Source organism: Myxocyprinus asiaticus, chromosome 35 (assembly GCF_019703515.2).
Source record: "Myxocyprinus asiaticus isolate MX2 ecotype Aquarium Trade chromosome 35, UBuf_Myxa_2, whole genome shotgun sequence".
NCBI lineage: Eukaryota > Metazoa > Chordata > Actinopteri > Cypriniformes > Catostomidae > Myxocyprinus > Myxocyprinus asiaticus.
In genome coordinates, this window is record NC_059378.1 from 801,225 (window position 1) to 822,099 (window position 20,875).

General features: G+C 40.5%; 1 protein-coding gene across 4 annotated transcripts; it reads right to left on the bottom strand.

The window, feature by feature from the left end:
* Positions 1-945: 945 nt before the first annotated feature.
* On the bottom strand, positions 946-20,462 carry spoplb (speckle type BTB/POZ protein like b). 4 transcript variants are annotated; one of them, XM_051672224.1, is made up of 14 exons: positions 20,309-20,462; positions 16,350-16,465; positions 12,425-12,546; positions 11,931-12,056; positions 11,718-11,839; positions 11,364-11,515; positions 11,142-11,269; positions 8,052-8,229; positions 7,818-7,873; positions 7,504-7,566; positions 5,772-5,894; positions 5,540-5,682; positions 5,332-5,385; positions 946-2,227 (listed from the first exon to the last, which is right to left on the bottom strand). In XM_051672224.1, exons 4-14 carry the CDS (start codon positions 12,006-12,008, stop codon positions 2,083-2,085), a joined length of 1,242 nt encoding a protein of 413 aa, XP_051528184.1. In that variant the 5' UTR covers positions 12,009-12,056; positions 12,425-12,546; positions 16,350-16,465; positions 20,309-20,462; the 3' UTR covers positions 946-2,082. The 4 variants fall into 4 exon arrangements, with proteins under 4 accessions (XP_051528184.1, XP_051528185.1, XP_051528186.1 ...); XM_051672225.1 differs by lacking the exon at positions 20,309-20,462 and adding an exon at positions 20,065-20,264; XM_051672226.1 differs by lacking the exon at positions 20,309-20,462 and adding an exon at positions 19,958-19,976.
* Between the last annotated feature and the right edge of the window lie 413 nt (positions 20,463-20,875).

Here is a 20,875-nt window from a genome sequence, read left to right on the forward strand (position 1 = left end):
TTGGAATGCCCAATTCCCAATGTGTGTAGTGACTCGCCTCAATCCGGGTGGCGGAGGACGAATCTCAGTTGCCTCCGTGTCTGAGACCGTCAATCTGTGCATTTTATCACGTGGCTTGTTGAGCGCCTTACCGTGGAGACGTAGCACATGTGGAGGCTTCACGCTATTCTCCACGGCATCCACGCACAACTCACCACGCGCCCCACCGAGAGCGAGAACCATATTATAGCGACCACGAGGAGGTTACCCCATGTGACTCCACCCTCCCTAGCAACCGGGCCAATTGGAGTCACTCAGCACACCCTGGATTCAAACTTGTGACTCCAGGTGAATGTTAATGTTTTTAAAGCTTAAGTATGTAATCTCTTATCTCTTACAGAATACGCCCCAGTCTGCCATTGGTCAAACAAAGTGATAGTCCCGCCCCCAATCTCACGCCATTGGTTGGGTAATGTTGTTGAGGCAGGTCTAAGTGGGTCTCTCAAAACTGAGCAATTTTCATAGCGCCACAGAAACACAGTGTTTACAGTTTTTGAGAAAATGAATGGCATACTTATAGTTGTCTCTGCATATATTTCAGCTTTAATGTGTTATATTGGTATTTAAATAGAGTGTCTGTTATGCCCGAGTTTTGGGGGTTACCAATGAGGTGAAGACTGACGCTTGTGCTTAATTCAAGGATGGACAGTCACTTTCAACTTGATTCGAGCTCTGTTTAGCTCTTTAAGCAGTTGCTATCACTGTCCTTACACTTGTTTAACATATACTAATGATTAATAAAATAAAACTGGACCAACATAAAATGTGTTAAATAAATCTTAGTGAATTGAGTTTGAAGTGGGAGTTAATACTACTAAATTAATTGTACCTAATCCAACTAAATTATGTTGGCTCAATGAAACTGACTTGGTCTGAATGGAAGACATTAAATTAAATTCAAGTAAGTAATGGTAAATTATCTTTATTTTGAGCCAATTTTTGGAGGGTTTAAAGGCAGAAATGTAAAGCTTTTATAAAAATATAAGCACAAACATCAATTCTTCTGTTAAAACTTGTGTATTATTTGAGGATATCAGTGGTTAAAAGATGATAATGTTTTCGAAAACATCACATCAAGGCCTGAGAGCAAATAACATTAGAGATGAAAAAAATGACATGACCTATACCATTAGTCAACTGTACATTTGTGTGCTGAAAATCACAAAAACCATGGACATACATATACTATATATATATATAAATTTAGATTTGCTTTTTTTCTCCATTTTATTTCCAAAGCAAGTTCTTTTGTACCACAATACATTTTTCAAACACAAAGAAATCTCCTGTTCCATCGCGTATGGTAACCATGGAAAGTAAACTCAACTAAAGGTCAAAACTGTGTGGGGGAAAAAGGGAAAACAAATTCTGTAAACAGCACGGTAAATAATTCTTCATTTTTACCAATTAGTTTAAGTTGGTGCAAAATATCGACATCTTTAATACTCTTAATGTGAATCACATCTCACCTAGTATTCTACAGCACAACCTCAGTTAATACTTGCACCGATTTTAATGATGACAAACATACAATGCGACATTCTGCCAGCAATATGGGCAACATCATCACTTTAAAAAGTGTCAGTCTCTGCACCCGATGCGTGTGTGTGGTTATACGTTTAACGAGAGTATACTTGGTTTTCTGAAATGTCAGACCAACACAACCCTTCCCCGTTGAGAACACGTAACACAGAAGGTCCTAAACACCACCATGTTAAAACTACTGCATTATGTGGGAGCTAGTGCAATCCAGACAGGTCTGGGATCAGTCGCAGCAGGCACATAGCTACAAGGAGAGACACGAGGGAACCAAGGGGCAGATGCTTTAAGGCCATTTTTCAAATGACTCATTGGACGAGGCATGAGGGCAACCGCTGCGAAGTCCATTTCTTCTTCCTCTGGATCTAGCTGAGAACACTGGTTTATTCAAGCTCCTCCACTGTGTCTCTGGTGAGGGCGACGGACGAGTGAAGAGGGGGCCAAATGGGGAAGGGAAGTTGCCTCCTCATGCGTTATGTCCTATGCAGTCTGTGAGGGCAAAGGTCAGGACTGTTTTAGTCGTTTCCTAGGCAGACCAAAAGGGGGGCACTGAGCCGATGCGAGAGCACGGAAGGCCTCGGCCACTAAGTGAGGATGGGACTGAATCATCACCTTCCAACCTGCAGTCTCCATTATATCTGCTGCATGACTGCAAAAACAAACCAGAGCAACCTTTTAAGATATGCGTCACAAAACACTTCCCACTGATTTCATTAATTCACTGACATCATACTAATTAAAAGGAATAGTCCAGGTACAATCGATAATTTTGTGGTAATCAACACTATTTCGACTCGTCCCTCCTTTTCTTTAAAAAAAAGCACAAATGTGTGTTCCAGTGAGGCACTTACAATGAAAGTGAATGGGGTCGATTTTTGGAGGGTTTAAAGCCAGAAATGCACTTACATTAATTCTTCTGTTAAAACTTGTGTAAAGTTACTAAATTGTTGTCTTTATGGTCGTTTCAGGGTTATCAAATTATTTTTTGTGGCAATCAAATGCTGTTGACTGAGCTTAACTTGTATTGAACATGGAATATTCCTTTAAAAGCAGAAACTCCATATTTTATTCACATTTGTCAAAGCACATATTAATTCTTCCATCTAAAAACATGTGATATTAAATGGATAGCTCCAACTCTCAATTCTGATTGGATGAGTCACATTCAAAGCCATCGCCGCATTGCTCTGCAACAGACTACAGTTAGGTTAATAAATTAATATTAATTTGCAAAAGAATAGTTAATTCTGATTGTTAATATTAAAAGGATTAGTTCATCCATAAATGAAAATTCAGTCATTGTTTATTCACCCCTGTGTTGTTATAACCCCATAAGACTCTTTTTCTGAACACAAAGGGAGAAATTGTGAAGAAATGTTGTGCTCAGTGATGTCATACAATGGCAGTTTATGGTGACCAGCTTTTCAAGCTTCAAAAGAACACAAAAGTATCATTCAGAAGTCTAATAAATTATTCCATGAGACTCATGATTGTTATGAAAGCATACGATAAGATTTGGTGAGAAACAAACTGAAATCTAATGTATTATTTAGTGAAAATGTTCACTGACCGTTGATCTCCGGTGCACGTTCATGATAGGACACGAGAGCAACAGTTCACTCAGCCCCCTCGCAACATTGGGGCGTTCAAGAGAAAACTCCTTTTGTTTATCTAAAAACAGGTCCTCCATAGTGATAGTGACAACAGAACACAACACATCTGCACACAAAACAGAGAACAGAACTTACTAAACATGTCTGAAGAGTTTGTAGTCCAAGAATTGATGCATTTCTATGCCCAGCCTTATTTTTTTGAAAGTTTTTGGACCGGTGCCAGTTTACAGCGGACAGAGTTACCCGCACAGTTTAGGACACAGTGTGATTGTGGATGCCTGTAGCCTCCTCTAGGTTTCTGTTTGATATCAGAGTACTCCAATAAAAAAAATAAGGCTGGGCATAGAAATGCATCAATTCTTGGACTACAAACTCTTCAGACATGTTTAGTAAGTTCTGTTCTCTTGTTTGTGTGCAGATGTGTTGTGTTCTGTTGTCACTATCGCTGTGCAGGACCTGTTTTTAGATAAACAAACGAGTTTTCTCTTGAACGCCCCAATGTCGTGAGGGGGCTGCGTGAACTGTTGCTCTCGTGTCCTATCATGAACACACACAGGAGATCAACAGTCAGTGAACATTTTCAGTAAATAATACATTAGATTTCAGTTTGTTTCTCATCAAATCTTATCGTATGCTTTCATAACAATCATGAGTCTCATGGAATAATTTATTAGACTTCTGAATTATACTTTTGTGTTCTTTTGAAGCTTGAAGAGGTGGTCACCATAAACTGCCATTGTATGACATCACTGAGCACTAAATTGTGTCACAATTTCTCCCTTTGTGTTGAGAAAAAGAAAGAAAGTCATATAGGGTTATAACAACACAGGGGTGAGTAAACAATGACTGAATTTACATTTTGGGGTGAACTAATCCTTTAATAAATCAAACTATTTATTGAACTTTGTCTTTAATCATATTGCCGTTAATGCCATTTTATAAAAGCAATAAGCCACTTTACGGTGATTTTACTTCAGTTAAGAGGGTTTTATATATCGTGCCTCGCTGTCACCCCTTACTAGGCATGTTGCGATAAACTTTTTTGGAGAACGAGTACGACTAGCGATACTTGCTTTTCGATATTCTTTTTTTTTTTTTTTTTATTCCATTTCAACAGTTTATTTCAATTTTATCATCAAAATCGTATCTAAATAAATTCTGTAAAACTTTAATCAAATGAAAATAGAACAATTTTCAACATCATATTTTATTATTTTTATCAAATGAAGTGCTTTTATACAGAACCTCAGAGCACAATCTGAAATATAACGAGTTATTTTTGTCAAAAAGAGCTGCATAACAGAGCATTACAGATCTGAGATATTGCTTAAATATAATACAATTACTATTGATTATTATAATTATTTTTAGTAGTATTACAGTGAATATTACATTCAGTAGTGATATATTTCTGACGTACTGTTTTCCATTTAACTTCAGCTTTCATTTTGGCGGAAGCTTTTATTTTGTAGTAAAGTCCTTTCCATTTCTGTGTGTTTTTGATGGTAGCTTCTCACTTCCGAAAAAGCAGGTTGCTATGTGACCCGATGCGAGTATTAGACCTCAAAAGTCTGCTTTTTATTTAAATAAATACAGCATGTAGTCTGTATGTGCTGCGTGCTACAAAGTGAGTTAGTGCTCTGCTCACTGTCATCTGCTACAAACAGAGCGTGTGATGCTCATGATGGTGTTTTCTGTGTATGAGACAAGGAGCTCTAAAAGGTATACCAGTATCAGGACATCCTTACCACTCACTTGTGGTAAAATCACTGTAATGCACAACCTCTACAGCGCAAGTAATTAAGCAACAAGCCACTAAAGTTTAAACGATCGTTCGAGTGACGATGCCTGCTACAGCTTTAGACGGCTGAACTTCTGGTTATGCGTTACCAACGAAACTTCTGTGGGTATTTTTTTTTTTTTTTTTTTGTAAACAAGAGCACACCAAATGTGAGCTTAAAGGAATTTTCAATACAACTGAATATCTAGTCAAACCTCTAATGTATTAATGCGTTTCTACTCAGTAATAAGAAGTGCAATGAGGGGTAGTGTTGTTGCACAGCTATAATTTAAATCACACAATTAGGACACAAACTGAAGCTCAGGATTCTGAGAGGCTGTAACATGTTGGCACACATACTTGCTATTCCAGTTCTTTCCATCTTTACAGCCCAACTGTCGGAGAACACTGCATCTGCGGAGGAAAAGCACAATTAAAAAATGAACGGTGCTCTCGCTGAATGCACTGCAGTGTTTGAAAAGGACAAATCTGTAGCTAGCAGGTGCTGTACTTACTGTTCACGGTCAGTTCATTAATCAAAGAAAAAGCACAGAGTGTGTGCACTTGCCTATTAATGAAGTCTATGGCTTGTGCTTTGAGCTGCTCTGCGCCGTGCAGGTCGGCCAGAATGAGGATGTCGGCCACGTTCTCTACAGACAAACTGTTACAAAGAGCCTCTTCACATAATACCTTTAATCTTTCCAGAGCGTACTAAAGAGAAAGACCAACAAACAATGACAGGAAGTGTTGCACACAAAACTAGGCACTCTTCCTTCACAGGTAGAAGCACAATCTTTTACCTTGTCTGCAGCAGCTAACAGGTTGTCGGCCATTTTATCCAGGTTAGGAGCTTTACCAGTGTAAATAAATACCATCATTTCCCTAAACACATCCGGTTCCACATCACTGATGTCTACTCGGTTCTGCAATAGGGTTATGGAAATAAAAATGAATAAATGTTAACATGTTCTGAAGAAAATGTGGTCTGCTCTCTAGATATGGCTCGAGTCCTTCCTTCAATGCAAAGGAATATTACGGGTTCACAATGTCACATGCTGAAGTTTAATAATTAGGTTTAGGGTTTGTTCAAATCTCTATCTGCAAGTATGAGCAATAGTAAGAGCTGTTCAGCCGTGATGTCAATTTATAGGCGCTGTGTGTTTTTAAAAATAGTATGCAATTCGGGGGCCTGGGTAGCTCAGTGGTAAAATACGTTGGCTACCACCCCTGGAGTTCGCAAGTTCGAACCCCAGGGTGTGCCAAGTGACTCCAGCCAGGTCTCCTAAGCAACCAAATTGGCCTGGTTGCTAGGGAGAGTAGAGTCACATGGGGTAACCTCCTCATGGTCGCTATAATGTGGTTCGTTCTCGGTGAGGCGCGTGGTGAGTTGAGCGTGGTTGCCGCGGTGGATGGCGTGAAGCCTCCACACGCGCTATGTCTCCGTGGCAACGCGCTCAACAAGCCACGTGATAAGATGCACGGGTTGACGGTCTCAGACGCAGAGGCAACTGGGATTCGTCCTCTGCCACCCGGACTGAGGCGAATCACTACGCCACCACGGGGACTTAAAAGCACATTGGGAATTGGGCATTCCAAATTGGGAGAAAAAGGGGAAAAAAATCCAAAAAAAGAAAAAAAAATTGCTATTTTTTTTTAATTGTCTTTGAGCTTGTTTATGTGATTAATCTAATGTTATATCTTATAAAATAAGCAGTCCAGCAGAAAAAGCATACTAAACAAATCATCAGAAATATGTTTTTGATTATTAATGATAAAATGTTATACATTAATCGCAAAGGGGAGGATCTCAGCTTTCTAATGACATCTTGATTAAACGTCTAGTCCACTCAGAGGCCGAGATATTCAATGAAATAATGAGGGTGGTGCTTGAACTGAAAATTAGACTGAATGTCTATGGACGAGCACATCTGTGAGGGATAAAATGTGTTAGAGCGCCACCTACATTTCAGATCTGTATAAGGTGAGAGGAAAAAAAAATCTAGCACTTCCTGCCATCTAGTGGAATAAAATAAGAATATTTGGAGGGAGACGGGGTGAACAGAACCATAATTACATTCTTACAAAGTTAAGACAACAAAAGTATTATTATTTTTTTTAATTCTATTCATCATTAGATTGTAAACATTAAACTCTGTTTTATTTGGGGGGTCCTGAAAAAAATTTGACCAAAGTTTGGTAGACCAAAATTTGAGTGTGGAAAATTCCTGGCGGCAGCCCAAAAATGCACCAATGTTTAAGAGGTTAAGCAGTCAAGCAATAATACAATTATTATATATTTATTTATATACAAAAATTACAATCATATTTAATCAAACTACACAATGATGACTAAGACTTTATAGATATTACGGTTTCATTTTCTGTTAATGCATGATTTTCTGTAAAGCTGGTTTGAAACGATGTGTGTTGTGAAAAGCGCTATACAAATAGAAATGACTTGACTTGTCAGACAAACTCTGCAAAAGACTTTAATCTCTCTAAACAACTCACAAATACAGTAACATTACTCACAGCAGAGGATTTAACTTCTGAGTGATCGTCTTGTAATATACTGCTGATGCGGCACTTTGATTGCTGTAACAGCAGCACATAAAAAGGATTAAACCTAAAGCATTAAAGTGACGGAGGGTATTACTGTGCTGACTATTATTCATTTTTAAGCACAGCAAGTTATCATCATGCAAAAGCGCTCTCTGAGAAGTGGCGTCTCAATTAAGAAATGCATCTCCCATTAAAACCAAATATTAATGTTAGTAGTCGACCCCACTAATCGACTAGTCAGTTGTCAGACGAAATCTTCAATTCCAGATGATCTTATCTCTCACCTTTTTACTCTCCTCCATTTTGTGTTCAAACATGGCATTGAATACTGGCGACCTCGCTGTCAAACAAAAAAGCAAGTTGAGCACACGACAGTAAACATGGATCATCAGTTTCATCAATATGTACAGCACATACACCATCATTTCACTGAACATTCTCTATTGTCTGTGCAGTTTGGACAAATCTGAGTCTGCCCAAAAACACAGCCAATCCTGTGTTCAGATGACCGAGCTCACCTGCCAGTATGGATTTGTGCGCTTTGAACTCCTGCCCTCCCACAAACAAGCTGCAGTCGGTGAACCTGGATCCTTCCCACAGGTTACCCAGATCATCTGAGAGTTGACACTCCGGAACCTTCAGCATGTTTGTGTTAGACTGGCCAGAGATGTTTACCGAGTCCTGGACCACACTCACCTATACATACAAACAATATTACACTTCTTAAAATACAACTAGACTTTGAGTGATGTTTGCCTGTGCAAGTCCACAATACTAGAGTGTTCTTAGTGGATGATTACTGGCCAAAATCAAAAGAGCCCACCCCAAATCTCAACGATTTTCTGAGCCCTAAAAATGGCTATTGTATTTTTTTCCTGTTTTATCTTCCTGCAGCAGCTGAAGATGGTAAGTGTGATCTGTTAGTAAAATATACAGGTCTGCAACAGAGTCAAAAACTGACCCGAACCTGACCTGGATCCCATTGTGCCCGAGTTTTGGGTCGGGTTCGGGTTCAGGTCAGTTTTTCCCAAGTATGACTTTGGGTTCGTGTCAAGTCCGGGTTTGTAATTAATGAAAAAATAAACAGGCCTACCTTACTTGTTTCGCACTCACTCACAGACACTTAAGGGCCGTTCACAACAATCCTGTTTTTGCGCACATCTGCTCTGTTTGTTTTCCTACATAAATGGATACTAGACGGACGTCTTTGACTGTTGCACTGCGTCTCGCTGTTTCTTCAGGATCTCACGAAGGACCAGCACATCTTTTAGACATGTGTCAAGTTAAAAATAACTTCCCGGGGACCTGGGTAACTCAGTGGTAAAAGACGCTGGCTAGCACCCCTGGAGTTCACTAGTTCAAATCCCAGGGTGTCCTAAGTGACTCCAGCCAGGTCTGCTAAGAAACAAATTGGCCCGGTTGCTAGGGCAGGTAGAGTCACATGGGGTAACCTCCTCGTGGTCACTATAATGTGGTTTGTTCTCAGTGGCGCGCGTGGTGAGTTGTGCGTGGATGCCGCGGTGGATGGCGTGAAGCCTCCACATGCACTATGTCTCCGTGGTAACATGCTCAACAAGCCACGTGATAAGATGCGCGGGTTGGCGGTCTCAGATGCGGAGGCAGCTGGGATTCATCCTCCGCCACCCGGATTGAGGCGAATCACTACGCCACCATGAGGACTTAAAAGCGCATTGGGAATTGGGCATTCCAAATTGGGTGAAAAAGGGGAAAAATTCAACAACAAAAAACAAAACATAAAAAAATAACTTCCCAGTTTCAAAAACACATGTTGAGACACCTGTGTTCGGTTAATTCGCTGCACTGCGTCTAGCTTGTTTTTAGCACAGCTGTCACAAAGATTAAATGTTCTGAAAAAAATTTTTTTTTTGCATTTTTCCCCTTTTTCACCCAATTTGGAATGCCCAATTCCCAATGCGCTTTTAAGTCCTCATGGTGGCGTAGTGATTCGCCTCAATCTGGGACTGTTACATTGTTTCATATTATTCCAGATTGTTCTGCACCAAGCAAAGTTTCGACATTTGATAAATGGGAAGAAAATGTAGTTTTTCCTTCTGCTGTAATGTGGTAAGGGGCCGCCATGCCTTGTTAAAACTGTGTAGGGTTACTGTAACAATACTGTTATGATGTAACAATGCTTGCACAAAATACAGCCTTTTTTCTTAGAAAAGAAATTACCATGAGAGTGAGGGATTTTGGGCTTAAATGGCACCAATCGGGTCGAGTCACATGGTTTCGGGTCGGGATCAGGTTTGATTGTAAGGCCCGTGCAGACCTCTAGTAAAGTAACAGCACACCTCTCCTCAACAAGACACATGATTTGAGGGATCATTCATGTCTGAAGCACAAACGCTGCAGGACCACTTACACACTCAATATTATAAACCTATATTCCGAAGTATGAGCAATGGTTCTAGTGATACAACTATAGTAATAGTCTTTGATAGGTTGTGTTGTGGTTCTTGTGTTATCTTAACCTTATGTGACCCCGCATCCACAGGCGTGGACGTTGTATTTTGGCTTCGCTATATGCAACGCATATTTAAGATTAATTTAAACCAACTGATCTCAGTTCAGGAGACTCTGTGCTGTCAGTAAAGGGTTAAACTTTTGACATATGGTGTCATATGACAAAACAACATGGCGCAGATCACAGCGGAGTTTGTCTTTGGGAGTAACACCAACAAAACTACATCTGGTAATAAACCTAATTAAGTTTTTACAATGAAACCTGTTTGAGTCAAAAGATTAGAGTCTCTAGTTTCATCCAATATGCCATTTGTAAAATTTGAGCAATTTAACGCGAAACGCCACGCTGTTAAACACAATGACCACATTTGTGGACTGCACGCTCAGTTTCAGTTAAAATATCCAATATTCACTGTGTATTATCACATTGAGAATCAATGAGTTCATCTAAAAGCTAAAAGAAATTTGCTTTGAGGCTTTATATGGAGTTAGGATGAAAATAAGGTGCATTTCTAACTGTTCTGAGACCAATGCAGACAGACAGCACACTGGAGGTTAAGTCATTCACTAAATAGTGAGCAAGGGAGCATCCTATAGCTCTCTATGCAGTTAAGTGCATTCACTCCTAAAATCTGATCAAAAGTTCAGTTTCAGGCTGCAGATGATGTTTGGATCACTCAACATGTTTGACAGACATGTGACAATGATAATCAGTACATAGATTCAGAATTTATAATGTATCATTTTATTTTAACATGATTGACAGTGATTGGATGATGCTGGACATTACTTTGAATCAGAATTAATTATGATAATTTCTGATGTAATGTCTGTAACATCTCAAACACATGAATAATCAACACTGCTGCAAACATAATAAACTATTTGAATTTCTATAGCTTAGTATTATTTAAAATTTCACAACTTAGTCCCGCTGTCCACATAAGTGGACAAACATTTTTAGGAAAACTATTTGGTCCTGAATTTTTTGTTGTTGCATGTTTATTAAGTGCTACTAGTTACAAATCAAAAAGGGAAATGGGAATTAACACAGCAGTCAAGCTCAGGTCTCAGGAGGTTAAGACAAGTATTTTAAGACAAATACACAGATGTCACGTTACCTCACAAAACAAAGTGAGCTTGTCATCTGGAAGAAGTCCATTTGCTTCATCTAGTAAAAAATCTCGCCTGATGAACTTCTTGAAGCCCCAGTCCTTCCCCTGGACGAAGCGGTAAGCTCTTTGGCTTTCTACAGTGTGGGGAGAAAACAGAAGCATAAAGACATGTTGTTTTCACAACACCCTCCAATCAGAGTCAAGCTCAATTGTCCAGAAAACCCCTACCCATGGCTTTAGTTTCTTCTCTTTTGGCGTTCAGTAAGGAAAACTTGAACTTTGATCTCACTTCACTTTTTGGGCAACTGACAAGCAGTAAGTAGAGAGAGAGATAATCTTTACTCTCATCATCCAGACCCTTTGGGTTCACTCTCAAACACCTACACAGAAAGAGAGAGAGAGGAAACAGTAAAGACATTTTGGGAGTAATCTTTTGTCCAAATGACCTAAATCAACATGAGCTACTGTGGTTGATATTTGGACATTTCGAGCCTCGATTTGTGTGCTGCTCCAAGAAGGTGGTGGTCCTTGAGGAATTAAGGGGCCACTTGAGAGCTTTCAATAACACTCGGTGAAACAAACCATTTCATCTTGTCATTGGGGCCAGAAGAGAAGGTCGAGCTCCTTACGACTTCTCCCATCTCCTCCCGACAAAAGCTGAAGTTGTTTATGGTCCACATGTAAGAAAACTTCACCACTTTTACCTGCCGTAGAAATCCCAGAGGGACATTTGTGACTCTTGAAAACAGAAAGCATTATAAACTAGAGCAGTTTGTTTTATTCTGTCCCTCTCACCTGTGTATAACACCAGCTCTCTGCCACAGGTCCTGATGTCATTTCCCCAGGGGGAGGGGGTGTGGGAACCCGTGACATGGCCTGCTTTTCACCCGTCCACGTCCCTGATGTAGCTCACTGCTCGGCCTACACACAAAATCAAGACAAAACTATGCAGCTGTAGTCAAAACATTGACTGTAATCAACCGGTTGGCCAAGTGAATGATTCCCAATATGGGAAGTGATTACAATCACAAGGCAGCTCTCACAAATGTGTTTAAATGTGATGTGTTGTATATACAGCCCATTATAACTCTACAAACATGCTTCTATTTTCTGAACACATGCGAGTGCAAAACTCACTGTCACAACGCTAAGTGCATTGCTATGGTGTTCAGATTAGGACATTGCTATGTACATTTACACTAATGCTTATTACATTAACACTTAGCAAGCACCACTAATAAAGTGCAGCATACAGGATCTCAGTGAGAATGTATATAGTAAAATAATACCTAGTGTTCAGAGATCAGCAGGATTTTTCCTTCATGTCATCCTGGGATCAGGCTCGGAGACAGCCGCCAGAGTGACAGGAAACAATGACTAACAGTACATTCTGAACTCTAAATAACCCATCCTAAACAAACACAGAGTTAACACACATTAATCATGTATACAGCTTAACTAAGGGTTCTCTATCACTGTAAAAGTATTTACCTTGGAATAGAGAACGTTTATCGGACAAAACATATCAACGTGCCAACTAGGTTAGACCGATATATCTGTTTTACCGATAATCGGTGTCAGTAGTTGCTATTTACCTCCGTGTTCATCTGTGGCTGACGCTGGAGGATTCTACAGTTAGAGCGGCTTAGTTCTACAGTATAACAGCGGGTGAAATAAAAACCATTGACCATATTCATCCATATTTCTTTACCCTTCATCTGATGAATATGTAGGCTGTAAAAAGATTAATTTGGTAAATACTTAAATATAGAGCACTGTGGGGGCCTGGGTAGCTCAGCGAGTAAAGACGCTTACTACCACACCTGGAGTCAAGAGTCCGAATCCAGGGCGTGCTGAGTGACTCCAGCCAGGTCTCCTAAGCAACCAAATTGGCCAGGTTGCTAGGGAGGGTAGAGTCACATGGGGTAACCTCCTCGTGGTCGTGATTAGTGGTTCTCGCTCTCAATGGGGGCGTGTGGTAAGTTGTGCGTGGATCGCGGAGAGTAGCATGAGTCTCCACATGCTGTGAGTCTCCGCGGTGTCATGCACAACGAGTCACGTGATAAGATGCGCGAATTGACGGTCTCAGACGCGGAGGCAACTGAGATTCGTCCTCCGCCACCCGGATTGAGGCGAGTCACTATGCCACCACGAGGACTTAGAGCGCATTGGGAATTGGGCATGCCAAATTGGGGAGAGAAGGGGAGAAAAATCCCCCCCCCAAAAAACAAAACAAATATAGAGCACTGTAACGGAACCAAGTCTACGTCATTTCAAAATAAGAGTCCCTGGTGTGGTTCAGGCTTTTTTAAAAGTTAAAAGTCCTGTGTTATGCACCAAATCTTAATTTTACTGGTTATTATTGGGATTTTGGTTAAACAGTAAGATGCATCTGGGATTTTATTCATTTTGGTCTCTTGTAGCATCTATGTCTGTAGCCGTGATAGTAAGGAAAGAGACTAAGAAAATGTTTAAACATGCTATAAATTGATTTAAAAAAATATCGGCCGATTAATCGGTTATCTACATTTTCCACCACCTCAATTATCAGTATCAGTGAAATCCACTACTGGTCAACCTCTAGTGCCAACCATAGAGTGCATTCAATCTGAATTCCTAAACTGAAGTTTTTATTTTGACATTGCAAGTGCAGTCATGTTTATTTCACCTTCACCAGGAGCTTTTATTATGAAACGGAAAATGCAATGTTTATTTGACAGTTGAGTTTTGCTTCTTGTGAACCGGTCAAACTCTCAGTACTCTTCCACGTTTGTAGATTTGTATAATAACTTTATAGTTTCAGTTTGTAATTGCGCAAATGCATGAACCTGCAGTTCTTCACAATGCAGGTGAACTGTGCTAAAAAAACGTGCCACCGCCGGCCTGCACATACACAGATCAGCGTGTCACCGGTTCATTCTGAAGCGCACACAGACCATGTCTGTCTTTAATCGCAGCCTTTGGCATTAAAATAATCACATATGATTATATCTCCATTTTGATGTTATTCACAAAATTGTTGAATTTTACATCGTCAGCAAAATAATCATAATTAAATCATGGGTATTCGATGTATCGCCCAGCCCTACCGTGAAATGGCAATGGCATTGCATTTAACAACATCAACTCTGATTTTGGTTAAACTATTCCCCGTTTTACAGCATGGCTACAGACCAGTAATGTGTCTGTTGGACGTCTGTTAGAAGGCAAAAGTGCTGCAAAACTTGAGATCTTGTAGATTTAATAAAGTAGTGATCCTAACTGACCTAAAACAGGGAATGTTTCCTACGATTAAATGTCAGGAATTGTGAAAAAATTAGTTTAAATGTATTTGGCTAAGATGTATGTAAACTTCTGACTTCGATGCCCATTTTCGGTTTTCTTAATATAATTTTTAGCTTTCAGTTGCATTACACTAACATGTTGTCAAAAGTCTGGCAAGTAAAAACTAAAATGTACTAGCCAATAGAGGTTCTTTCTCCAACGTGTCCATAGAGGGTTGATATTGACAATCATGAGGGGTGAAAAATGTGAGGCAATCACTGGCCCACAAACATGATTTCCGGAGATGTATTTTTTAAAAAGCTAAAAGCACCAATTCCAGCCAAATTTACCAAAAGTACACCAAATTAATTGCACAATTGTGCAGAATTAGCTGCAAAAATAAAGGGTATTTTGGTGTTGTTTGCTTCTGTTTCACACTTGCTGACCATGAGTTTATCAAAAAAGACAACAATAATAGTCTAATAATATTGAGTTTCAATAATGTACTAACCTTCTCCTTTATTAAAATTTGCATGTCTACAAATCTACTGACTTCAGTAGAATGTTTAAGAATCATAAGAACAAAGCAGATCTATCATTTTACTACAGTATTTAAACTGCTGAGCATGACTTATCAGAAAAGACAACAATAATAGCCTAATAATAATGAGTTTCAATAATGTCCTTTCATCATTGTAAAGCGCCTTTCACATGACTTGCATCGAGGTGTCACCGCTCTGCTCAATGGCAGCGCCAAGCGCTGCTTTGCCCTCCACAAGACAAGCGTTGCAGAATGCGTCACGGAGGGGCAATTTTATGAGTTTACCATGCAAGAAAGCAGAAAATGCTTCTTCGGAGCCCTTCACGCTGCATTCCTGTGGGACACAGAATCACCGTGCACAAACTGCTGAAGCCAAGTACGCGATTGGCCGCTGCTGTAATCAATCACGGGGGAGTCCGAGGCCCCCCCTCAAAACAAAAACTCTTTGGATCTGCGCGAATCACAAAAATGACAATTTTTGGTTTTAAAGCAGCGAATTTCACCGACAGGTGAGGAGTTTGCATCCCTGTAATCTGATTTTTATTTCAATACATTACGCCTCCACTTTATACAGTGCATCACCGCTATTTTCAGAAGCACCCTTTGCAATTTTAATCTGGAACCTGTTTGTTCTACACACATTCATACCTCAAACGTGAATTTTGAAGTCGCTGTGTTTTTAAATAATGCATGTTGCTAACAAGTAGCTAAATAAGGACTACAACAACCACAATCATGTGAGTGAACGTGCCTGACAAAACAGAAAACCGTTGAAGTCCTTATCTAGCAACTCGTTAGCAACATACCTTTTAAAAAACACGTGCCTTCAAAATTTACATTTGGGGTATGACTGTGACTGTGTGTAATTTATGTTGTAGAGCAAAATGTGCAAGTGTCTTAAAGTAACACAGGACTTTATTTTACTCATAAATACATAGGAAAATCCAGAAAGAACCCATGGCTCGAAAATGCTAATTCTCTTCCGGGTTTATACACTAAAACCTGAACAGCTCTATTACAGTCATTACAAATTGTAAACCCAGTCAAGTCTTTATAAAACTTGTAATTATAAGTCGGAAATTTTCCATAAGCTCCAACTTTCTCGCTTGTCATGTAAAAACAACCAAACTAGCGGTTTGGCAGTAAATCGTAGTTAGCTACGTCTACATATTTCTGCTTGATATTTCCCATTATTTACTACTGATAATGTCTTAATTTAATAATTTCTTGCAAGCAGTTTTGATGATCCAAATACATACAATAAACATCAACAGCAAAGTTAGACATTGTGAACGGCTCTGAGCGTCATCATCTCATAATACAGTCATTCTTACACGATGTAAACACAGCTTCACAGATATCATCAAGTCTTCATTTATCCCACCAACAGACCAAACATAAACACTCACCTCACTATGACTGCTGAATGTCACATGTGAAAGTTTCAGGAACCTTCCAGAATGGAGCTCTTGGCAGACGAGGGTATTTCTGTGGGATGCCACTCTCAGAAGAGACTCAATGAACCCTGGCAAGATCAACAGCATTTTAACTGTACATCATAATGCTGATATGGGGATTCAAATTCTCCAAGTAGGGTGAATGAGATTTAGGTTTCGATGAACACGCGAGTTGTGTTTGGGAAAGTTCTATCATCCAAAAGCTGAAGTGTGCAACCCCCACATCAATGCAGCACACAGCAAATAGTGCAAAGGGCATTTGGGATGTTTGAGAACAGGAACAATGATGATCACATCACGATATGCATAAAATAAAAAGTTCAAGAACTTTCAGACTTGCTTTTTAAACATTTGCTCTGTCTAGATGTCTACTTTAGTTATCCTTCTTTTTGTCTATGTGCCTGTACACCAACACAAATTCTTGTTTTCCTCGTGTGTGAGAACTGAGGACAAATGTCCCATTGAGTTCCTTCTAATTAAAAAAAATACTTCACCGAAAAATAAAAATTCTCTCATTTACTCACCCTCATGTCATTCCAGATGTATGATTTTCTTTCTTTGCTCTGTAGGTTCATGCAGTACAAGTGAATGGTGACCAGAACTTTAAAGCTCAAAAAATCACATAAAGGCAGCATAAAGTAATCCATGTCTTCAGAAGTCATATGATAGGTGTTGGTGAGAAACAGATCAATATTTAAGTCTTTTTTACTATACTATAAATTCTCCTTCTGCCCAGTAGGTGGCGATATGCTCTGAGAATGTGAATCAACAAAAACAAATGAAGAGGAATGTGGAAGTAAAAGTGCTAATTTATAGTTAAAAAAAAAAAAAAAAAAAGGAGTTAAATAACTGTTTCTCACCCACACCTATCATATCACTTCTGAAGACATGGATTTGACCACTGGAGTCTTATGGATTACTTTTATGCTGCCTTTATGTGCTTTTTGGGGCTTCAAAGTTCTGGTCGCCATTCACTTGCATTGTATGGACCTACAGAGCAGAGATATTCTTGTAAAAATCTTCATTTGTGTTCAGCAGAAAAAAAGTCAGTCATACACATCTGGGTTGGCATGAGGGTGAGTAAATGAGAGAATTTTCATTTTTGGGTGAACTGTCCCTTTAGAAGCAGATGGCACACAAACATCTCCGAGACAACTGCTGAATGTCTTATTGACATCCGATAGGAAACGTCTTATAGATGTATTGCAGATGAGCAAACAACGTTAAAATATGTCTTCCAGATGTAAACACACTCACACACAGACACAGACACACTCTCTCTCACACAGACACACTCTCTCTCACACAGACACACTCTCTCTCACACAGACAGACACACACTCTCTCACACAGACAGACACACACTCTCTCACACAGACAGACACACACTCACAGACACACACACTCACTCACTCACTCACAGACACACACACACACACACACACACACACACACACACACACACACACACAGAGACAGACATACACTCACAGACACACACACACTCACTCACAGACACACACACACACACTCACTCACAGACACAGACAGACATACACTCACTCACACACACACAGACACACACTCACTCACACACAGACACACACACTCACTCACTCACACACAGACACACACAGACAGACATACACTCACAGACACACACTCACTCACTCACACACAGACAGACACACACTCACTCACTCACACACAGACACACACACACACACTCACTCACTCACTCACACACACACAGACACACTCACTCACTCACACACACAGACACACTCACAGACACACACTCACTCACACACAGACAGACACACACTCACTCACTCACACACAGACACACACACTCACTCACTCACACACAGACACACACACACACACACTCACACACACACAGACACACTCACTCACTCACACACACAGACACACTCACAGACACACACTCACTCACACACACACTCACTCACTCACACACGCACACACACACTCACTCACACACACACTCACTCACACAGACACACTCACTCACTCACTCACACACAGACACACTCACTCACTCACTCACTCACACACAGACACACTCACTCACACACAGACACACTCACTCACACACACACAGACACACACACTCACTCACACACAGACACACACACTCACACACACACAGACACACTCACTCACTCACACACACAGACACACTCACAGACACACACTCACTCACTCACACACAGACAGACACACACACTCACTCACACACACACTCACTCACACACGCACACACACTCACTCACACAGACACACTCACTCACACACAGACACACTCACTCACACACAGACACACTCACTCACTCACTCACACACTGACACTCACTCACACACTGACACTCACACACACACTGACACTCACTCACACACTGACACTCACTCACACACTGACACTCACACACACACACAGACACACACACACACAGACACACTCACTCACTCAGACACACACACACACACTCACTCACTCACTCACACACACACACACTCACTCACTCACACACACAGACACACTCACAGACACACACTCACTCACTCACACACAGACAGACACACACACTCACTCACACACACACTCACTCACTCACACACGCACACACACTCACTCACACAGACACACTCACTCACTCACTCACTCACACACAGACACACTCACTCACACACAGACACACTCACTCACTCACTCACACACTGACACTCACTCACACACTGACACTCACTCACACACACTGACACTCACACACACACACACAGACACACTCACTCACCCACAGACACACTCACTCACTCACCCACAGACACACTCACTCACTCACCCACAGACACACTCACTCACTCACCCACAGACACACTCACTCACTCACCCACAGACACACTCACTCACTCACCCACAGACACACTCACTCACTCACTCACAGACACACTCACTCACCCACACACACACTCACTCACACACTCACTCACACAGGTTGAAGTGCTATCAGAAATGCATAATACATATGATCATCATTAAATCCATACTCGATAACATAGTCTTAAGTCCATTAATAACAGAAACTTCCTATAACAGTCTAGAACAACCTCAAAATGTTGCAAAACATCAGAAAACTTGAAACAATGTGGATCTTAATAACTCTATAAAACATTCTAAAATATCATGTAGAGCGTTTATGCAAGTTAACTAGATTATCATTACGGCAGAAAGGTTTTGAGCGAAATGCATGAATATTAAATTAGTAACATTTATTTAACTTTTTGTTAAATTCTGGGGTGTAACAAGAGCGACAGACGCGTTTATTTCCCACATCGCGTCGCGATACAATCAGCGTAGAGCGGCGCGACACGTGCGATCGAATTCACGTGCTTTAAAGTAATTTACGGGGCGCGTCCTAAAACCAAATCAGCCGCAAAACAAGTGAACTTTCTTTAAACATCAAGCAGTTAATGCGCTGAAAGTCAGTCCCATCCGTCTCAAGTTTATGCTACGAATCGATGAGCGTGTTTCTTACCAAATCAGAACAAGTATTTAATACGAGCTCCGAGCACTTTCCGTTAGATCCGCTCGCTGTGCAAATGATGCGGAAACGATCAAAGAGAATGAAGGAAACCAAGTTACCCGACCAGGACTCGTCTCGTCTGGCCTACAGTTCACGCACGGCCCAAACAACAGACACAACCATAACAAAGAGCCGACAAACACAGATCCATCTCCCGAACCCCGCACGGATCCGATGTGTTTGTCCCATGAGCAGCAGATAATGATTGTGTAAAGAGGAGAAAACCAGTTAAGCTGTCTGTCTTTGTGTCCGTGCGCAAAGCGGTGCTTCAAATAAAAGGAAAAAAATAACAATTTCACAAACCTTTTAGACCCTCCGCGTCACAGACAGAGAAACACGGTAAAACATATGATCTGAGTGAGTCGTAGGAAGAATTTGGTGCGAAAGGAGTGAACTTTTGAGCCTTTCTTTACAGATAAGGGCTGTTTTTTCCTCTCAGTCGCTCATATGCAGGAGCAGTGCGCATGCGCGGGAACTTCCTTCTGAAACCATCTGTTCTAATAACAACAAACGCAGTTAGTTATCAGTGTTTACAATTCAGTGTTTACTACCAATAAACTCATTAACCCGTGTGCATCAATTTAAAGTTACTCAGAGGTCCTTAAAGGACAAAAATGTCCACGTCACAAAACTGCCATAATATTATATATTAATATTATTTTCCACTTTCAATGAGTAAATTTTTTAACCAACATCATTCCTGATCATAACTACCAAATATTCATTTATTTTCAGGATTTTAACCCTTTAAGTGCCAGTTTGTTTACATAACGCCACTGTTGTTTTTTACATACACACACAGGGGCGGGTTTATGATTTCAGAGGCCCCAAACAACCGACCAACCAACCCGGGGCCCCATTTCGAAAATG

Bases quoted from the DNA above. Each gene is read 5' to 3' on its own strand.
- spoplb (XM_051672224.1), bottom strand. From the start codon at position 12,008: ATGTCACGGGTTCCCACACCCCCTCCCCCTGGGGAAATGACATCAGGA. The intron at 8,230-11,141 runs GTAACGTGACAT...TTGTATGTATAG, and splicing joins AGCTCACTTTGTTTTGTGAG to GTGAGTGTGGTCCAGGACTC. The intron at 7,874-8,051 runs GTGAGCTCGGTC...TTTGTTTGACAG, and splicing joins GCACAAATCCATACTGGCAG to CGAGGTCGCCAGTATTCAAT.